This window comes from Seriola lalandi, unplaced genomic scaffold, assembly GCF_002814215.2.
Source record: "Seriola lalandi dorsalis isolate HSWRI2012SDOR001 ecotype SW California unplaced genomic scaffold, Sedor1 jcf7180002054981, whole genome shotgun sequence".
NCBI lineage: Eukaryota > Metazoa > Chordata > Actinopteri > Carangiformes > Carangidae > Seriola > Seriola lalandi.
In genome coordinates, this window is record NW_019525661.1 from 1,021,042 (window position 1) to 1,040,460 (window position 19,419).

At 41.0% G+C, this 19,419-nt stretch overlaps 1 protein-coding gene across 1 annotated transcript; it reads right to left on the reverse strand.

The window, feature by feature from the left end:
• Window positions 1-6: 6 nt before the first annotated feature.
• Window positions 7-18,400, reverse strand: LOC111648398 (uncharacterized). The gene is made up of 7 exons (XM_023398264.2): window positions 18,147-18,400; window positions 8,417-9,673; window positions 7,933-8,147; window positions 6,656-6,865; window positions 5,360-5,922; window positions 5,066-5,157; window positions 7-2,624 (listed from the first exon to the last, which is right to left on the reverse strand). The coding sequence occupies exons 1-7, from the start codon at window positions 18,276-18,278 to the stop codon at window positions 2,532-2,534; spliced, it is 2,562 nt and encodes an 853-aa protein (XP_023254032.2). The 5' UTR covers window positions 18,279-18,400; the 3' UTR covers window positions 7-2,531.
• Between the last annotated feature and the right edge of the window lie 1,019 nt (window positions 18,401-19,419).

Consider the following 19,419-nt stretch of genomic DNA (forward strand, 5'->3'; position numbering starts at 1 on the left):
CACACACATGCACACAAAAGCCGTCTCCTAGAAAACATGGCAGACTTCCAATGTCAAATAGTCATGGTGACACGATATATATATATTAGAAACCTTTTACAAATAAAAACTTTAAGATTTATAAGCACTGCTCAATTCATAAATATAGGCAGCAAAAATACAATACATCTCTTTCTAGGAATCAAGACAGGACATAAAAATATGTAAAAATCTTCACTTGACATTAGGGTTAGAATATCTGATTCGTTCAGGAGTGCTCAAGTTTTTTGCTATAACAGCAGAGCCACAGATAGATAGAGTCTATAGAGATTTTAAAAAGTGTCTGGACTCGACTATATGCACCATGCTAATACACGGAAAACTAAAACATTCTGGCTGTAAATGTTGTAATAACATCCATAAAACCACCATGGTGTCTGTTTTTAAAGGTATTCAGACTGAATGTGGATTTTTGCCTCAAGTTTATTCATTTGACAGCTGTGATGTTTTTATGGTCTGTTTATTCGACCCAAACAGCGAACATAGACATTAGCTGGAAGGTAGCTAGCAATTGGGACGTTAGCACAAAGCTAGCTAGCTATGTACAGTAGCTGGATGCTAGTCTGGTGTAGGCAGACTTTTCTCCACAGCGCTGTGTCAGTGCTGGAGCAAGGTCTGACTTCACCCATTATCTGTGTTAGAGGCTATATGGGGAAATACGCTTTGGCTTGTTTGCATTTCTTTAAGTCAATCACAATTGTCTTGGGCAGTGTTGAGTCGAGGATGCGGCAACGGTACTCCTGTAAAACGGTGTCGGAGGGACCTTCATTACGGAACGTCATTTAAATAGCTAATGCCCTGCAGAGATAACGCTACAAAAAACAGCAAAGATATATGTCAACTGTGTGATTGCACAATAGAAATCCTCTTTAAAACTTGCCATTTTCAGCATCAGGTTGTTAGTTTCGAGGTTGACATTTCCCGTAGGATTTTAAAACATCCAATAAGTCAGTCTAGCTGGAAGCTAGTTAACTATATATGTTAGCTGGAAGCTAGCTAGCAACAACTGATTGTGCTGAGAGTGAATATGACCCCATTCCCTTTGCATTCAGTCTGAAAACACAGGCCATATTTTCTCTGGTATCCACAGTGGATTCTTTTTTTTGCAATTTCTGTCACCAGTAGTGGTGACATATTTCTTCACAAGCTAATGATTGCTGCCTTGACAAATGAGTACTTCTGCTCGCTGTTACAATAGTATGATGGAGAGCAGAAAACAGAGTTAACCAAAACTAATGTTATATTAAGTTCCTAGCTGATGAAAGTTATTGATTTAAAAGTGGGCTATGGTTCAACTTGTGCCATTGTTGGTTTTGTGTAGAACATCAACAGCTTTTGTCAAAAAAGTCCACGCTGCGTGCTGTATGCCTTATATTCCAAGGAGAGAGTAAAGGAAACGAGGATTGCGTGCAGCTTTGAGATTGAAACATTTTCAAAATATTTGAAATAGTTATTTGTTCTTTCCACTTGTTGATAAGAAGCCCACAAAACTGAACTCTACTTGGGTTACAACCAACCAAAGAAGAGGCAAAAGTTAGTATGTGCAACTGTGACCCAAATGATGTTCAGTTAGCAGATAGCGCTGTTTAGCCAACATGGCTGAGACAGAAAAGCTGGACATCCAAACTCCTCTGATGAATGGCTCATTATAACATTTCACTACGGCAGTGATTTTCAAAGTCTGGGTTGGCCCCTTTAAAATACACAAATTGTCATTTGAACACAACATGCTAAATTATTTTTGCATTTACCTTCTCAAATCTCTGTAATGCATAGCTAGTATTTCAAAATACACATATGCTTTTAAAGTAGTCACTTTAAAATATATTAAAATCTGAAAATAAAATGCGACTGCCCAGAAAAGGTTTGAAAATCACTGCATCACAGTCAATCATTATTACAAAAATCAATTAATATCAATAGTGCCATAAGTTATTAACATCTAGCTAACAAAGTGCTGTAAATATTAAATATTAAATATTAAAGAATACAACAGATTTTGACATGTGCTTCCTGATTTTACATAAAATATTGGCTCACATGTCAAAAACTGTGGTATTATTGTGGTTGCAATTTTATACGCAATTATTATTGTTGTACACCTCCCAGGAAAGTGCCTCAGAAGTCCACAGAAGTTAATATATATTAGGAAAATGTTTAAACAGTTCCATTGCGTCATACAGTCATACTCTTTCAGACAGCATGCATAAAAACAGTTTGAAAACAGGATTTGTCAACTTTTCCAGCCAAACTAGGTAAATGATCTTAATCTGTGAAACCAAGCTTACTGAAAGAAGCAGCCCTGTTCTCTTCTAATGTGGCGTCCCACAGAAAACAGACTCATAGACCCACTGGCTCTAACTCACAGTTTGGACAGACACTGCAGGAGACTTCTGCTGCTGACAGACAGGAATGTGTGAGTTTTTAAGGACAAAGTAAAGAATAAACAAAGGTATGGGACTTCATTTTGGCTTTTAAATGGCTGTCGTTGCTCAATCCTTCTTCTGATTGGCTAATAGGGAGGCCTCCCATCGTTGCGCCATGGCGTTCTGTCGTTGAGGCACCGAAGAGAGGGAAGGGGGGAACTGGAGGGAGGGGGAGATTCAGCTAAACCACTGGAACCAAGGATGGATGGATGGATGGATGATCGTATTAATGGATAATCGATGGATTTTGAAAAAGAAGAATGAACACAGGACGGGACAGTTGGAGGAATTATTGGACAGATGGATGCAGGATTGATGGGTAGATGAAAAAATTAGCTGAATAATGAATATATTTGCTAAATTGTGAACTAATGAATTAAAAAATTAATCAGTCCAACTGATTAACAAATCAGAAAGTTCACAATTAATAAAGGTAACAAATGAGTGAATGAGTAAAGGAAGAAATCAATTATCCAACATGGAAATCTCAAAAGAAAATTATGTTATGTACATGAAGCAATTCAACAAAATAAAATCAGTTTAACAGTGCACTGTCCAAAAGTCTTTATATTGAATGTTTGTATCAGGAATAATGGAGTGAATATTACTTATTATTTATCAGTATTTATATAAACAATGTCAGTCTGCAATTTATTAGGAACACCTAGCTATTGTAATTAATGCAGTCTAACACAACAGTCCTGCAGTAGACCCTCCTCTATAAAGTTTATTATGTTCAGTTTCTTATATATTTATATATATTTACAGAGATGTTGATTCAACTGTAATTATTTTGCAGGATGTAGATTGTGTTGCTGTTGAACTATATTACATTTGGTTACATGAGGTGTTTCTGTTATTTAGCTTACCCCCCTTGGCTATGTTCACACTACTACGTTTTCATTGCAAAGCAGCTTTTTTAAACAAAAACTATCTCTGTCCACACCTAAAAACACATACGTGCATTACCATTCACCTACACTGAGCATGTGCGAGCCAGTGTAAACAGGAAGCAGCTTGTCTACTCTGCAGTGGGTTAGTTACAGTTAATCCTCTGAATGAGGAACAGTAAAGAAAGTTGTAGCATTAAGACAACAAGGTCAGTAACACTGTAATTCATTACCCTGTTGTATTCACCACTGGTAGTTGAGGCTAATGAGAGCCAATCAGGAGAGACCGTGGTTGTTTATGTCATCGTTTCCAAAGGTCTCAGTTTCTGTCAGTCAAGATACAACACGACCCCAGAGTTTTCAAAATAAAACAGGTTCGGCAGAGTTTCTGAAAGTCTCAGTTTTCAGTGTTCAAAAACTCCGGAGTAGTGTGGAAGGCAGAAGGAAAGTTTTAAAACGTAGTAGTGTGGCTGTAGCCTAAGACTTGTCAGTGCCTGATCCCCTAATGAAGAAGCATCTAAGCAGCCACTCTACAGGGTAAAGTCAAGACCACTTTATTATGGAGAGAAACCCAACAGTTCCCACAGTGAGCAACACTCAGAGTAGGGAAAACCTGGGTGAATTCTTCCTGCAGAGCTCTTTCTTGGTCATATGACCAGGTTTCTAATCAGCCTTTTACATGTACACACATGCATGACGAAAGACTACAGGGGAAGTAACAGCCTAGGGGTTATTAAGGCGAGAACCACACAGAGTGTCTTTGTATTTAAAGTAATTCAGCTAACACTGAAACTAGCACAGAGTATCCTCCAGACATGTCTGCATCTTCTGTCACTGATACAGTTAGAATATGTAAACAATGGTTCCAACATAAGAGAAATCTGAATAAAGACCTGCCGCATGTGTTCACAGATTTCAGGTTACTACACTGCATGTAGATGTTAATCTCCAGTTACCTGCGTAACTTGGTTACTTCTGTGCATGTTAACACACTGTGTGGCCATGTGAGCTTGAGAGAGAGAGAATCTCTAAAGACAGAAAAGCCTGGAGATAAGTCAAAGATACATGTGTGAGGGCGATAACATGTCTGCAGCACATTGTTTACATTGTAACAGTCTGTCACTTTGCCTACATCATTTTTTTCAATTTTAGCCAAAGTGATTTTTGTCTATTTTGTTTACTATTGTCTGGAATCTTCTTAATAAAGCAAGTCTTGCTCAGGGAAGCACAGGTTCAACACAGCTATTGGACAGACGGCCAATATTTTTAAAACTCATGTACACGTAAGCTATAGAGTTGGACGCCATACCAAGACTGCACCAGGCAACTCTGTCTCCAGATGGACTGATGTGTGTTGTGGATAGGGCTGCGTATATAACTTCCTCTATACCAATTTTATCAAATTCATTTTAACAGAAAGAAAATTACAATACACATTATAGTATACATTTTAGTTTTAGTTTTGTTTTTAAGCTCAGTCTCTTTAAACATTGTGTAAATGAACAGCCAATCACCATCTTTATTAGATCTTGGTCCAAGCTGCATGCTGATTGGTTCACTGACGCAGATTTACTCATTTACTCCTCAGGTATCAAAATATGAGGCATTTTTTGATCCTCGATAGTATCAAACTTATTTGGTCGGTCCATAAAAGTATCAAGGTTCTATACCCAGCCCTAGGTGTGTATGTGTGTGTGTATGTTAGCCAACCTTGTGGTCACAAGACAAACTGGATCGTTCCATTTTGCGGGTTCTGGAGGGGGACGAAGGCGAGGAGACACATCTGTCTGAAACCTCTGGCACTAGTATAAAAATGAAGGACACAAAAAGACCATTTGATTACACTGGGAAAAATAATTATTATATTATAGAAACCAAAACTAAAAAACACTCATTCTGCCCAGCTCTGTAGCTGGTATTCACTGAAGGTACAACACACCATCATCTGAAAGCACAGCTACACCCAATTCATTTTCAGTATTTAGACATGTGGACAATACGTACCGTTGTAACTGATGCTATCATTCAGGCCTGGAGACACCAGCACTGTATCGTACCTCTCTCTCCCTCTCCTCCACTCCTCCTCTCTTCTCCTCCTCCACATCTCCTCCCTCTGCCTCCTCCACTCTTCCTCCCTCTGCCTCACCATCCTGATCTCCTGCTCCACAAGCGACTGGCTGCTGAGGGAGCGCAGCTTAAAAAACGGATTGGACGAGAAAGTGCTCTCCTGTGTTTCCATGGCCACGGGGGCAGAGCTCAGGCAGAACTCGGAAGCACTGCGAATGATCAGGTTGGAGGTTTCTACTACAATGACGTTGGCGGAGGGCACCACGTCCAGGCTCGTCGGCCAATCGGAGAGACCTCCGATTGCAGAGGAGAGTAGGCGGTTCCTAGAGGCAGAGCCGGAGGAGTCGGGCTCCAGGATGATGACGTTGTTGGCGGTCATTTCATGGTAGACGGATCGGGGAAGGGAAGAGGAGCAGGAAGGGGAAGGAGAGATGGACAGAGTAGGAGTGCGGCAGGCAGGAGGTCGGGGTGGAGATCGTCCCGTCTGCAGGGTGGATGGTCTGAAACACATGAGGTCCAGTTTTGGCTCAAACTTTTTTCCCAGTCGACAGAAACAATGAAACATCCATAGATTGTTTTTCAATCCTGTTACAGTGGAAGAAATTAAGTTTATATCTACAGCTATTTAGATTTTATTTTTGATATTCCATATTTGTAAAGCTGCACTAATAAAATTGTTACATTAAAAGTGGATTACACTCACCAACTCTACTGTACCTCTCTGCTCTGCAGAGTGTTTTAGCTTTTTTAGTTTATTGTTTTGGTTTTTTGGCCTGAACAACTCGTTAACAGACACAACTGTCTGTTTTCAGAAAATAAAAGCTCTGATAGACTGTTGGTGAGTAGCTGTGAACATGGTGGAGCATGTAGCAGCTTAAAAACTCTCTCTGGTTAGAGCTGAAAGGAGAGTGAATACTGGACCAGACACACAACTTCATAGAAATGCTAATATTGTTCCATTTGTGCTGGATTTTCACATGTCCCATTATTGTGGACATATCTCAGTTCAAACGTACAGCTAGTGTTCAGATGGTGATGCATCCTCCACCCCATTCCTCCTCTCAACCTGCTCCATCCCCACATTCCTCTACACTCGATCATGCAAAACTTATCTATACATTTAATGCATTTACTGCCCCACAAAGGTGATCCTGCTGAACTTCTGGTTCAAAAGCCCTGAGAGCCATATATGGTCCTACAGAGATCATGTGATAGGACAGTAGTTCATTTTACCTGGGTATAGTCAGGCCCTGTGCAATCAGCCCCCTCTCCCTGCGGTGCCTTTCCTCTCTCTCCAGAGTCAGTCGGATCTCTCTCTCCACAGCGGTCTCTGGCTCCTCCAGGGGGCTGCGGTAAGATGAGTCATCCAGACCTGAGTCCTCCGAACTGGGGGACACGGTGGAGGACAGGGGAGGCTCCCTGGGCACGGGTGGATGAATCTCCCTTTGAAAGGACATGAGGAATCCCAACTTAAGTTAAGATAAGCTAACACTAAAAGACCAACAAGAGCTAATAACTGTGTTTCCTTTTCATTGTTTTAAGATAATTTTTGACGTTATGTTATGGTTCTATCAGGTGACTAGTAACATCCAATCATATTCATGCAGGTTATCATGTGCCAGAAGAAGAAGCAGATATGGTCTTTTGCAGCTATTTCTGTCCTTTCTATTCAAATCTTAAATGTCCATATAACATGATGGAAACATGCAATGCCTGCTTTGGAAATTTAGGGAAATTGTCAGCAATTAAGGACCATTGATCTGCTGATTGTTTTAACATTTATTCGGTTATTGTTTTGGTCGGCCAAAATCTCAGGAAACAGTGAAGTCAGAGGTTTGTCAGATCAAAACCCAAAGATTTAGTTTTCTGTCACATTAGGCTGAGAAAAACAAATTCTCATATTTAAAAGCTGGTCCCAGAGAATATTTAGTAGTTTTGCCTGAAAAATTGTCTAAATGATTAAGAAATCATTAAAATAATAATTGACCAACTAATTGCTTAAGGGGGTTATTTGTAAGTTTTCTCTGCTGGGAGCAGGTGGTGATGACTGTTGCTTGACAAGAGCTTTGGTCATTGATGTCTTGATAAAACAAGAGGTTATGATACATCCTCTTAGAAGCTATGTCTTCAGGATAGACTGGAGGCTACAGTGAGTTGCTATCGGAAAGTGAACAGATGTGCTGAGGCTAGCTGGTTAGCATGCTAACTTCAGTGGAACAAAAGATGTAATAGAGTAAAAGAGTTAACATTGGTGTTTCCACCTCTGGAGACAGCTGTTCATGAATAAATGAATGAAGTTTGATGCTGAACTCAGCACTCTGAGTAAACAGCTGCTAATGCTAATGTTGGCTATGTAGCGATGTTAAAACTTACATACAGCTCCTTTAAGTAACTAGCTGTTTCAGCTCTACAGCAATTCATGCTGCATGAGAAAAATAAAGACTGATTTATTCAATCATACACAGTCTGTGTCTAAAAAACAGGAAATGTCAACCTCCAGAGTTTTCTACCTGTGTTTGAGTCGGGGGCTGCGGGTCGGGGGATACAGTGAGGTGTGAGTGCCCTGGAAGCTCCCCTGAGCTCTGAGCCCCGGTTTGGGGATGGCCCGACCTTTGACCTCCTCCTCCATCTTTTTCCACTGCTGGCGAGCCAACAGAAAGTCCACATGCTCCGTGGAGACGTTCTCACTGTGTGTCTCCTGGTGCACACAGAAATCTACAGGGAGCTGATGGGAAACCAGGAGCAGGATGAGATTATTAAACACACAGTACAGACATGGTGAGATGTTACTTTTCTATTACTATTAAACAGAAATGATTATCATGGTGAAATAAAGTAAATTGAATTGTGTGCTAAAGAATCATCCTATATGAATTTCTACACATACTGGGCTCAGCACAGAGACTACTGTACCTACTTTATGGCTAATAATCAAATGAACATTTGGACAAAGTGGGAAAGTAACTTGTAGAAACAAAGATAAGACGGACTCACCCTCCGGTCGGGGTCTGTGGAGCTGGCTGTGGAGCTGGCTGAAGGAGACCGCAGGAACTGATCCCTCCTTGACCTCATCTGTTCTTCATCATCATCCCCAACTCCCCTCCTCTCCTCCTCCTCTGTTTCTTCCTCCCTCTGCTCCTCTGTTGCACTCTCTACCTCTGCCTTATCCTCTTCCTCTCGCCCCTCCTCATCCTCTCCCCTCTCCTCTTTCTTGCTCTCTCCATCACATATGCAGCCTGCATCCTCCTGGTTGGTGACATCAGAGGGTACAAAAGCTGCCCACTGCTCTTCTCCTGCATCACTGTCAGAGTACACAATAGCCAGCTCAGCCTGGAGGCAGTCGCTAAGGTGACCATCGCTGAGGTCATCTCTGTTGCCGGGGTCGTGACCCCAGGCGTCCTGCAACAAGGCCGCTGCTGGCTGCTCTGAAGGCTCTGAGGTAATGATCAGAGGCTCTGATGATGAAGGACACAGTGGACTGTTAGAGATGAAGAGCAGCTCTGATAGAGCATCTTCTTTCATCTCCCCCTCTGCTTCTCCATTTTCTCCATCTTCTCCCTGTATCTTTTCCCTCCCTTCATCTTCTCCCTGTATCTTTTCCCTCCCTTCATCTTCTCCCTGTATCTTTTCCCTCCCTTCATCTTCTCCCTGTATCTTTTCCCTCCCTTCATCTTCTCCCTCTATTTCTCTCCTCCCCCAGTCTTCGCTCTCTGTTTCTCTTTTACTTCCATCTTCTCCCTCTACTTTTCCTCTATCTTTGTCTTCTATCTTTATTTCTCTTTCTTCAACTTGTCCTTCAGTTTCTCCTCTCCCTTCTTCTTCTCCCTCTATCTCTCTTCTCCCTTCATCCTCTCCCTCTGTTTCTCCTCTTCTGCCATCATCTCCCTCCTCTTTTCCTCTCTCTGTGTCTTGTCCTTCTTCCCTGTCACCTCCTCTGTCTTTTCCTATCTCAAAAACAAGATAGTCACACTCATCTCCATCTCTTTTTCCATTTTCTCCCTCTGCAGCTTCTTCTATCCCATGGACTTCTGGGTAGTGGAGTTCCTCCACTTCCTGGCCGTGGAAGCTAAATAAGTTGTCTCTTTCCAGGTCTGTTAGTGGTGGTGATGAGCTGATCTCCATGGTAACTGGATCCGCTGGCTGTGTGGGAGTGGAAGAATCGTCCACAGGGTTACTGTTGCCAGAGCTACAGTTGTCTTGGTTACCGTCAGTTAGCTCAGGTGTTGTCCTCCTTAAACCAGCTGTGGCTCTCTGTGAAAAGAGACAGTGTCTCATTTTGTACTTTATCAAAATTATGAGTTGATATCTTATACATTTGACTTAAAATTGAAATCACTCATAGTCTAAAACAGTCAGAATTATTATTTACCATGTTACCATCTTGTAGGTAATTTTGGGTTAGAAAGTCAACTTAAAGGACCAGTGTGTAGGATGTAGTGCCATCTAGTGGTGATGTTACAGATTGCAACCAACTGCCAACTCCCTTTCCAAGGCTGCGGTGGAAAAGTCTTTTTTTCTTAAGAAGGTTCAAACTGAGTGAAATGAGCAGAAGTATCTGAGCAGCATCATGATCAGAGCTGCTCCACTTCTCTAGATGATGAGGAAAGGAGCCTCAGTGCTTCCTATCTTATCTCCTTCAGCAGAGGAAGCACTGGACCTTCCTTTATGAAAGGAAAGAAGAAGATGCCCTCCCACAATTCCTTGCTGCAGCAACATTTCAAGTGACACACCATTGTAGTTTCACCTCAGCAGACTCACGTAAATGTAGAAACATCAGAGCAGCTGTTTTATGTTTGTGACTCGATCCAGAACTGATGGAAATCCTTGTCTGATCCACTGAAGCCCAAATCCATAAATATAGATTTATTCTCTTTAAGTCCAATCAGGAGTCATGAAGAACAAACAGGTTGTAGGTTACTACGTTAGCCACTGTGAACCAGACTGTTCTGGTCTGTGGTTCCCTGATGGTGGAACAAGCTACTGAACACTATCAGAGCAGGAGCGTCTCTCTCTCTTCAAGAATCTGTTGAAGACTCCTCTCTTCAGAGAGACCTCCTCTCCTAACACCTCTAACACCCTAACATGTCTAACGAGCTCTTACTGTAACTCTACCTGCACTTCTTCACCTGATCTCCTGCACTTACTAAATAGATATTTTACTTAAAACTTACACCAAGGTCTCCCACTGCACTGAAGCTTTACTGATGTTGTTCACTTGTAAGTCACTTTGGATAAAAGCATCTACAAAATGAGTAAATGTAAAATGTACATTATTGCACATCTCTCTGGACCCAGACTATAGTTTATAATGCATTAGGCTGAGCTAAAAGAGACAGTAGACTAGGGCTGCATGATACAAAAAAAATATATATATATATATTGCAATTGCAATATGCAATTTCAGTTTGAATTATCATTTTTTTCATTTCATTTTCACTGAAAAAAATATAAAAATGATGATCATGTGATTTTTGTTGGGTCTTGTATAAAAACATGTTCCTTTACGTCTGGAGAATATAATTTGTAGGCTGGGGCGTCTCTGTAGCACCACAACACTTATGATGCTAACAGTGCACAACAGTGTGACACATTTTACCTTATCAAAGAAATTGATGTTTCTGAGGTACGGATATTGCACTTGGCCATATTGAGATTTCAATTATATTTTGACTAATTGTGCAGCATAGTATACACCTTCACATATAGATGTGAAGGATGCATCTTTTGTATGTATGTGTATGTATGTGTGTATGTGAGAAAGAGAGATTACAACTGCTTGTTGTTGAATCCATTTAGCTGGTGAAGATGAAGCTGTTGCTTATTTTAACCAACAGAATGAGGGGAGGGAAGGCAGGTGAAGAGGCGGGGTACAGCCCTGTTTTCCTCATGAGGTGGAGGAGAACAAAACAGAGCTGAAAGGAGGGTGAATACTGTGAGTATTATTGCTGCTTTTTGTAAGCAACTAAAGTGTCTTGTGTGGGATATATTAAGAAAAATAAAAGGACAAACTGCATCAAACCAAACACTAAAGCAACGACGGCTCACGTCAGTGTTGAACTGGGTCACTCATGCAGTCTACAATTACATCCATCCACCCCTCACATACACAGAGGCATCTGCACATACACACACACACACACACACACGATCGTGAATGCACACAGGCACATACACAGTACAGAACATACTGTGTGTATGCAGAGCAGATTAAATCAGTGTTTATGACCTATAAATGTTCCATGGGCTAAACTCAAGCCTTCATATTGTTACCACGGTGGCACTGTGTTGGCTACGAGTGGGCCGGCAGATTATTATGGTCTGTTGTTCCAGGCTTGTGCTTGTGACAGAGAGCTGTTGCTATGGTAATACTAAGTATAGATGCAGAGGCGGGCAAGCTGCTAAAGTCAGTTTTCTTTCAGTTAAGTCACAATGTTTGGAGAAAGATCAAGTTAATCACATGTTATACAGCAACAGTTCTCAGCTGCCTATACACTGAATATGTTGGAAAACATTTTCTGAAAACTAAGTCAGACTGCACCACTGACACATTCATGAAGGTGGATCAACAGAAACACTGAACAAGCACCAACGCACCCTCTCCTCTACACATGGATCACAGCTTCTAGGTGGAAACTAGATGCAGAGCCTAACTAGTTTCTAAGACTACAAACCAATCAGAACCAGGATGTGTCACAGAGAGGTTTCATGTGGTCAGGGTTTAAAGGAAGGTCAACTGAAGAGATATTATCTTTCTCAACATTCATTTTTCACCAAGCCAGAGTTCACCAATGCAAGAAACAATAATTTAAGTTATTTTTACCCCTTAAATTCATTATTTAGACATAATTTGTTCTGGTACCTAAAGTAGGACGACCGGCTGAGATAAATGACTACAGATCATCACACATCATGAAGACCCTGGAGCGGCTGCTTCTCCACCTTCTGAGGCCACAGGTTGAACGTGCACTTGACCCCCTACGGTTCACCTACAAAGAACATATTGGATGAGCCAGGTGGTTACATGAGGATTATGTTCTTTGATTTCTCGAGTGCATTTAACACCATCCAACCCCCCATCTTTAAAGACAAGCTGGAAGGGATGGGGTAGGATCCCTGCTTCACATCCTGGATTGTGGATTACCTGACAGGACGACCACAGTACGTCAGGCTGGGTAACTGTGTCTGGGGGTCATGGACTGTCGGAGGTCTAGGCCCACCCTTCAGCCAGTCAACATTCAAGGGAAGGACATTGAGGTGGTGCACACTTATAAATACCTAGGTGTGCACCTGGACAGTAAACTGGACTGGTCCCTGAACACAGATGCCATCTACCTTTTTCCTCAGGAGGCTCAGGTCCTTTGACGTCTGCAGTGAAATGCTGCATGTTTTATCATCAGTGGTGGCCAGTGTACTCTTTTATCTATCTATCTATCTATCTATCTATCTATCTATCTATCTATCTATCTATCTATCTATCTATCTATCTATCTATCTATCTAATAACATTCATTCTTTCATGGATTACAACAGAAAAACATTTCAATTTCCCCATCAACACATGTTTTTTGTCTGTTATCTTACAGTTGGTTCTCCAAACTATGTTCTATAGGTTTATATTTCTCAGCACTGAAACTCCAGCCCTCAATTATCCATCACGATGAAGCTCTGGTACACCACCAGGAAGCATTTTAAGTTAAGATTTTCCCTAAAGTCCAATTTAAGATTTACTTAAAATAATAACTATTGCACAAAACACCATAAGGTCTTCTCCTTAAGGTTTCTTTAAAATGTTCACTTAAGTATTTAAGGTGTTCTCATCTTAGTCTTATACTTAGGGAATTACTTAAAGTCAGTTAAACTGTTGCACAGAACACATTAGTGATCAACCTAAGGGAAAAAACTTTAGGTACCTCTGATTGTATCTTAACTGCGACATGTCTGAGTTTATGGTGATAAATGAAGAGGATGAACATCACAACAAGAGTTTTCTGTGATCAAAAGAACCTGATGGACCGTCAACGACGAGGAACTGATTTGATTGGCAGTTAGTTTATTATTTAATTCAACCATCTAGAGCCAATCAATCCACTTTCCTCAGCTGTGCTCTTCCAGCTCCTTTGCAGATAATGATCTCTCTGTGGTTTTGTGCTACGGCATCTTTCCAGTCAATTATTGGTGAAGTATTTCATATCCATCGATCAGCTGTGTGCTGTGTCATTCACTGCCCTTTCCTCCTCTGACCGATTTCGTTTCCTTGCCTTCTTTCCTCATGCCATTTTTTTTTCTGGCCAAATTTGTGAGCTAACTGCTATCACAAGCGCTAAAGCCAGCAAACAGGGAAACGGTAGAATTTTACAGCTGTAAAATCTTTTTTACTGCTGCAAATGTCCTAACTTTTTTCCTTAACTAAGGAAGCCTTTTAAGAGATTCTGTGCAACAACCTTAAGTAACTCCCTCAGCTAAGGAGAAATTCAATCATAAGTGTCATACTTATGTGTCATATCAGAGGGTAGGCACACACAACCTGTCCAACAACCTATCAACCTTTATGTTAGACAAAATATCAAACATCAGTGTCATAATGTACACGACCACAAGTGGTCACTAGTCAGGAACAGAGTTGGGCAAGTTAACTGAAAGCTGTAATCAGTTACTCATTACAGGGCTGTCACTAGTTATTTGAATTCCAGAAGTTTACTAGAGCCACTAGCTCAGTATCCAGATCTCCAGATGACCCACACTGCACCCTCCATCTCTTAACCAGGGTAAATGAGTGGACAATCATAACCAATGATGCTTCCACAAAGGTGTACAAAAGACGAGAAAGGCCGTACTCACTAATATTTTTGTATCCCATTATCTCAAGATAACAAAGCTCGTTATCCCGAGATAACAAGCTTTTTTTATCTTGAGATAAAGGGATAAAACAATATTTAGAGCAGTGGGTCTCAGTCTATTTTTGGGCAGCCCCCAACAGAAAGATTAGATGAAATACAAAATATATAAAACAAATGAATCTAACATACTGTATTTTCTATCAGAAAAATAAGAAACTAAAAAAAAATAAAGAAGGAAACAGATCTTCATAAACCAGCATAACTGTGATTGCAAAGAAACAGGACATTCAGAGGGTTTCTCTCGTGTACTTGCTCTCAGTGCCCTTGTAGCATCGTAAGCAAAGTCACTCAATGTTAGCGGTCTCCACAGTACATGTCACATGGCAGCTTCAAATCACACACAACTTTGATGCCGTTCTTCCTCAATTAACAGACTTATGCAGGGAATGAAACGAAAGCCGTTTAAAGAACTTAAAACATGACGGTGGAAGTTCTAACTTGCATCCTTCAAATTAAAAGTCACAATTTAGTCATATTTAGTTATAATGTACAACATCATACTACAACACCGATGTGTCAACTCCCCCACCTCAGCTGGAATCAAGCTGTCTGATGGTGTTGCCGTGACACAGCTGTGACTCAGTTGGTGTTTTGTTTTGGAATATTATTTTAAAAATGTGTTCATTTATATCTATTATTATTGTATAGTTTGTGTTAATATCATACCAATAAAGGCACTGGAATTGTATAGTGTTTGTGTGTGTGGTGTGAGTCTGGATGCTAAACGCTAAGTTGCTCTTATGGGACAGCAGAATACCCCTCTTGTAAATATGTAACCACGGCAACAACACAGCCTTCAGGAGAAACGAATGCTCTTTATTTCCTTCCACGGGGAACATTAACACAGTAATCACCATGTTGGTGAAATTTTATAGATGACACTCTGATGTTCCATTCCCTTGACGGCAGCATGCAGCAGTGCTACAGAAAGCTGACAGAAACACTGAAGTCAAGAGTCGTTGCTATGGAAACAACACACTCTCAGCTAAATTGGTGGCAGGTTTTAATGTTGCAGACACATACTTTTGCAAGTTATTAAAAGTTTTAACTCCCATCCCCTAGCCACCTTGACAACACCCAACAGTTTTTCACAAAAACTCTCTATTCTAACGACCTTGGTTTTAATTGTTGTACCGTTAGCTTTTGAACTGACCTGGAACCCAATACTTATATTTAACAGTGTAATCCTAGGCTCCTTGTTTGAGTTGTTCACCTTCATTACCTGTGCATAATAAATCTTGGGTTAGGTTGGACCATGAAGGATCCAAAAAGAAGGATGCATTTCTTGGCTGCATTTAAAGGAGTCTTTGAAATGGGACAGTGTAGTCGCGCCACTGTGACGCAATCAGTCTTCAAAAGCACCCTCTGAAGGATGAAGCCCCTGAATTGGGACACAGCTGACATGTGAAAAGGACAACTTTGGAATCATCATTATCGCATTTCCCTGTCCCAAGTTAGCATGTCCTGGACCAACCTGTCTACTGACAACAGACAACAGCTGACATCAATCCTCCATCCTCCATCTGAGTAACTGAGTGTTCCAGGAATTAGTGACTGTGATGTAATTACTGAATTTCAAATTTGAATCCCTACTTGTTACTGACAAACAAACTGTAATGTGTTACTGTAATAATCAACATAGGTCATTTTACTGTTTCAAAAAACATCACAATGCCTTGTTGAAACACTTGTACACAGAGTTCAGCAGCTGAGAGGCAGTGAGCCAGCATAAACACTCATTAACACATAAAAGCATCAACACAGTCGAATGAGGATCGCCAAGGCAGTATGTTCTTCCACACTGTGGTAGCAGGCAGGTGGGACACAGATTATGTGGGCAGGAACATGACCAGCAGCCCCACATTATTCCACAAGATGAGAATTATTCAACTTTCTATCTACCACTTTGTTGTGCCCTTGCAGCTCTGGTGCTTATGTCATCATGCAGTTATGTAAATATGGATATTAACAGTCAATCCAGCCTCTCGCTCTCCCGCAGAGGCTGTACACTGGCGAGTCTCAGGATTTCATAAGTCAGGGTTCAGTCAGACTGACCTCTGTGCGAGGTGAACAAAGCAGGATCGATTCATGACAGGAATCGAATGTGTCTCGCCTGCATCCTCACTGAAATGGGAAATGGGAATTAATTTTGGTGTGGCGCTGCCCTACAACTCACTCACTGTTACAACACATATCTGCCAGGCTGAATCAATTCTCATGGGTGTTCTCCAGACTTTAAAGCTGCAGCCAAAACTGAGCTCTAAAGATGTAGTGTGGCGTTGCAAAAACAATATTTAAGTCTCCAAATCTGGAAATAGCAGCTTGTAACAAACCTGTTACAGGTGTGACGTGTCACAGCATTAAAAGCACACATGCAAATAACATCATTAACATTGGGTTTGTTATATATAAGGGTACGAGCCGTGGCAGTGAGCATCAACCTGGGACTGGCACACCTGATTAAATAATGTTAACTAGTTAGATCTTGGATCAAAGTTTCCATCATAGAGACGAACGACTGGACAGTTTTACTGCCCAAACCTCAAATTGCCTAAAAATCTCCATCTTGTCATCCTGCCAGCTCAGAGATTTTAGGAGCACATGGCAAAACAAATCTGATGGGTTTATCTGGCCATTACGCGACACTAGTTAAGAACAAATGAAGAACTAGTCTGCCGATGCATTAGCTCAGATTTCATTTAGTTATGCTAGACAGTGCAATAACCGTTCCCTGACAGATGTCAACATCTGTCTGCCTCTCATATAACCTTGAACTGCAGGGTCCTTTATGATTATTATTGTCAGGCATCTTTGTGCTTGACAGCACCACCCAACTTTTAATGTCAAATAAATTAAAATACACCGCTGACGGTAAAACGTGAAACATCCACATACACTGGAGGATGTATTGAGGAGATCTGATGACAGCGGTCATTCAGTCAATCTACTTTCAATATAACAGATCCACAGAGAAGGATTGGAGAGTTATTAGTTGCACAGCAGCTCTCAGTTCTAATCCAGGCGTCCGATCACTGCCTGTTTAGGATTATTGGTGGACCTCTGTAACCTCTGTCAATTTGCACAACCTCCCTTTGAACTTCAGATTTAAAACATATGAAAGCCAGTTTCTACACAGAATTAAATTGCCTTTAAAGTGAACTCACTTCTAGCCTCAAACCTCAAACATCTGGAGACAGCATAATCAGTATCATCTAATCAGCCAACGCTATGTGTGTGTGTGTGTGTGTGTGTGTGTGTGTGTGTGTGTGTGTGTGTGTGTGTGTGTGTGGTGAGAGGATTACGGAGCAACTTTAGGCATCATGTGTTTTATCAAAGATGAGGAATGGAGGAAAGGATAAGTGAAGATGTTTCCTCATCAGTAAGAATTTATTATTCTGCTCTATTCACTGCTGGAGTCCTGTTCTGTTCTATTAATAATATCTGCTCCATTATGCTCTCCTCTATTCTTCATCATTCAGTGTGGTTACAGTCTAATGATAATATTGTTTTCTTCTACAATATTCGACCTGTTCTATTAAGTCCTGTCAGAGGGGTACCGAGCCCAGTGTATTATATAACACAGCATCCTCAAATCGGGCAAAGAACCAGAATCGTGACAGATAAGCAGCACGCGGAGAAGCCAAGAAAACCGGGCTTTGGTGGTAGCTCGAGCTAAGCCAAAGCCTCGCGCATAGGCTACATGGTGTCCGCCAAAAACGCCCCCAAATCTCCACCGCACGAGGAAGAGGCCTTAAACCCCAGGAAAGAAGTGTTGTTTATTATGAAGACGTGGTGGACGTGTGTCGTTGGTTTGTTCAGTTACCTACCAACAGCTTCCAGCACAGCAGCCAAAACGAAATCATCTCCAAGCGGCCGCGGCGCGCGCACTCCTCTCCACCTCTCCCTAACGGCAGCGCGAGCAGCCAGGCGGCCACCCGCTGGTGCGAGGAGGGACGCATGCGAGCTGACAGCTGCTGCGCGTGTGTATGCGTGGTGGAGAGAGGTAGAGAGTGAAAGGACAGGAGCGGAGAGAGAGAGGGGGGAAGGATATATTGAGCTGCGCTCTTATCCTGTCGGTGAATTAGAGCAGAAGAGATAAATCCATATTGGCAGACTATTGTACACCTCTCTCTCTCTCTCTCTCTCTCTCTCTCTCTCTCTCTCTCACTGTCATCCCTCTACCGCTGCATCGGACCGTTCCCGCCCTCCAGGCTCTACAACACTGTAAAAGATACCCATCATCTTAACAAGTAGGCTGCTCCATATAAGGATGTAACACTAAAACAATTCACGCTTTGATTGGGTGTGTTTTTGTGACGTCACAATTTGATACACTTATAATTATTATTATTATTATTATAAACCAAATGTTCTTATATTCAAGTATCTATCCCTGTATAATTAACTATCCCAGTATCTATCCCAGTATGAACTATCTATCCCAGTATCTCTTCCAGTGTAATTATCTATCCCTGTATCCATCCCAGTATAATTATCTATCTCAATATCTATCCCAGTATAATTATTAATCCCAGTATCTGACCCAGTATACAGTAATTATTTATCCCAATATCTATCCCAGTATACAGTAATGATGTATCCCACTATCTCTCCCATTATATAGTAATTATCTATGCAAGTATAATTATCTATACCAGTATCTATCCCAGTATAGTTATCTATCCCAACATATAGTAAATATGTATCCCAGTATAATTATCTATCCCAGTACAAACTAATTATCTATCCCTCTTTCTCTTCCAGTATAATTATCTATCCCTGTATCCATCCCAGTATAATTATCTATACCAGTATCTATCCAAGTATAATCATCTATCCTTGTATCTATCCCAGTATAATTATCTAACCCAGTATATATATACCAGTATAACTATATATATCTATTCCAGTATAATTATCTATATCTATCCCAGCATCTATCCCTGTATAATTATCTGTATCTTTTCAAGTATAATTATCTATATCTATCCCAGTATAATTATCTATTCCATTATTATTTGTAAATATTGATGCTTTGGTTTTTGTGGTTTTCCCCTCACAGCCCAGGGTGTGCAGTTTTCTTAGCAGAAAGTCAATATG

Bases quoted from the DNA above. Each gene is read 5' to 3' on its own strand.
- LOC111648398 (XM_023398264.2), bottom strand. From the start codon at position 18,278: ATGCGTCCCTCCTCGCACCAGCGGGTGGCCGCCTGGCTGCTCGCGCTG. The intron at 9,674-18,146 runs GTAGGTAACTGA...CTCTTTTCACAG, and splicing joins TGCTGTGCTGGAAGCTGTTG to AGAGCCACAGCTGGTTTAAG. The intron at 5,923-6,655 runs GTAAAATGAACT...CATGTGTTTCAG, and splicing joins CAGGGCCTGACTATACCCAG to ACCATCCACCCTGCAGACGG.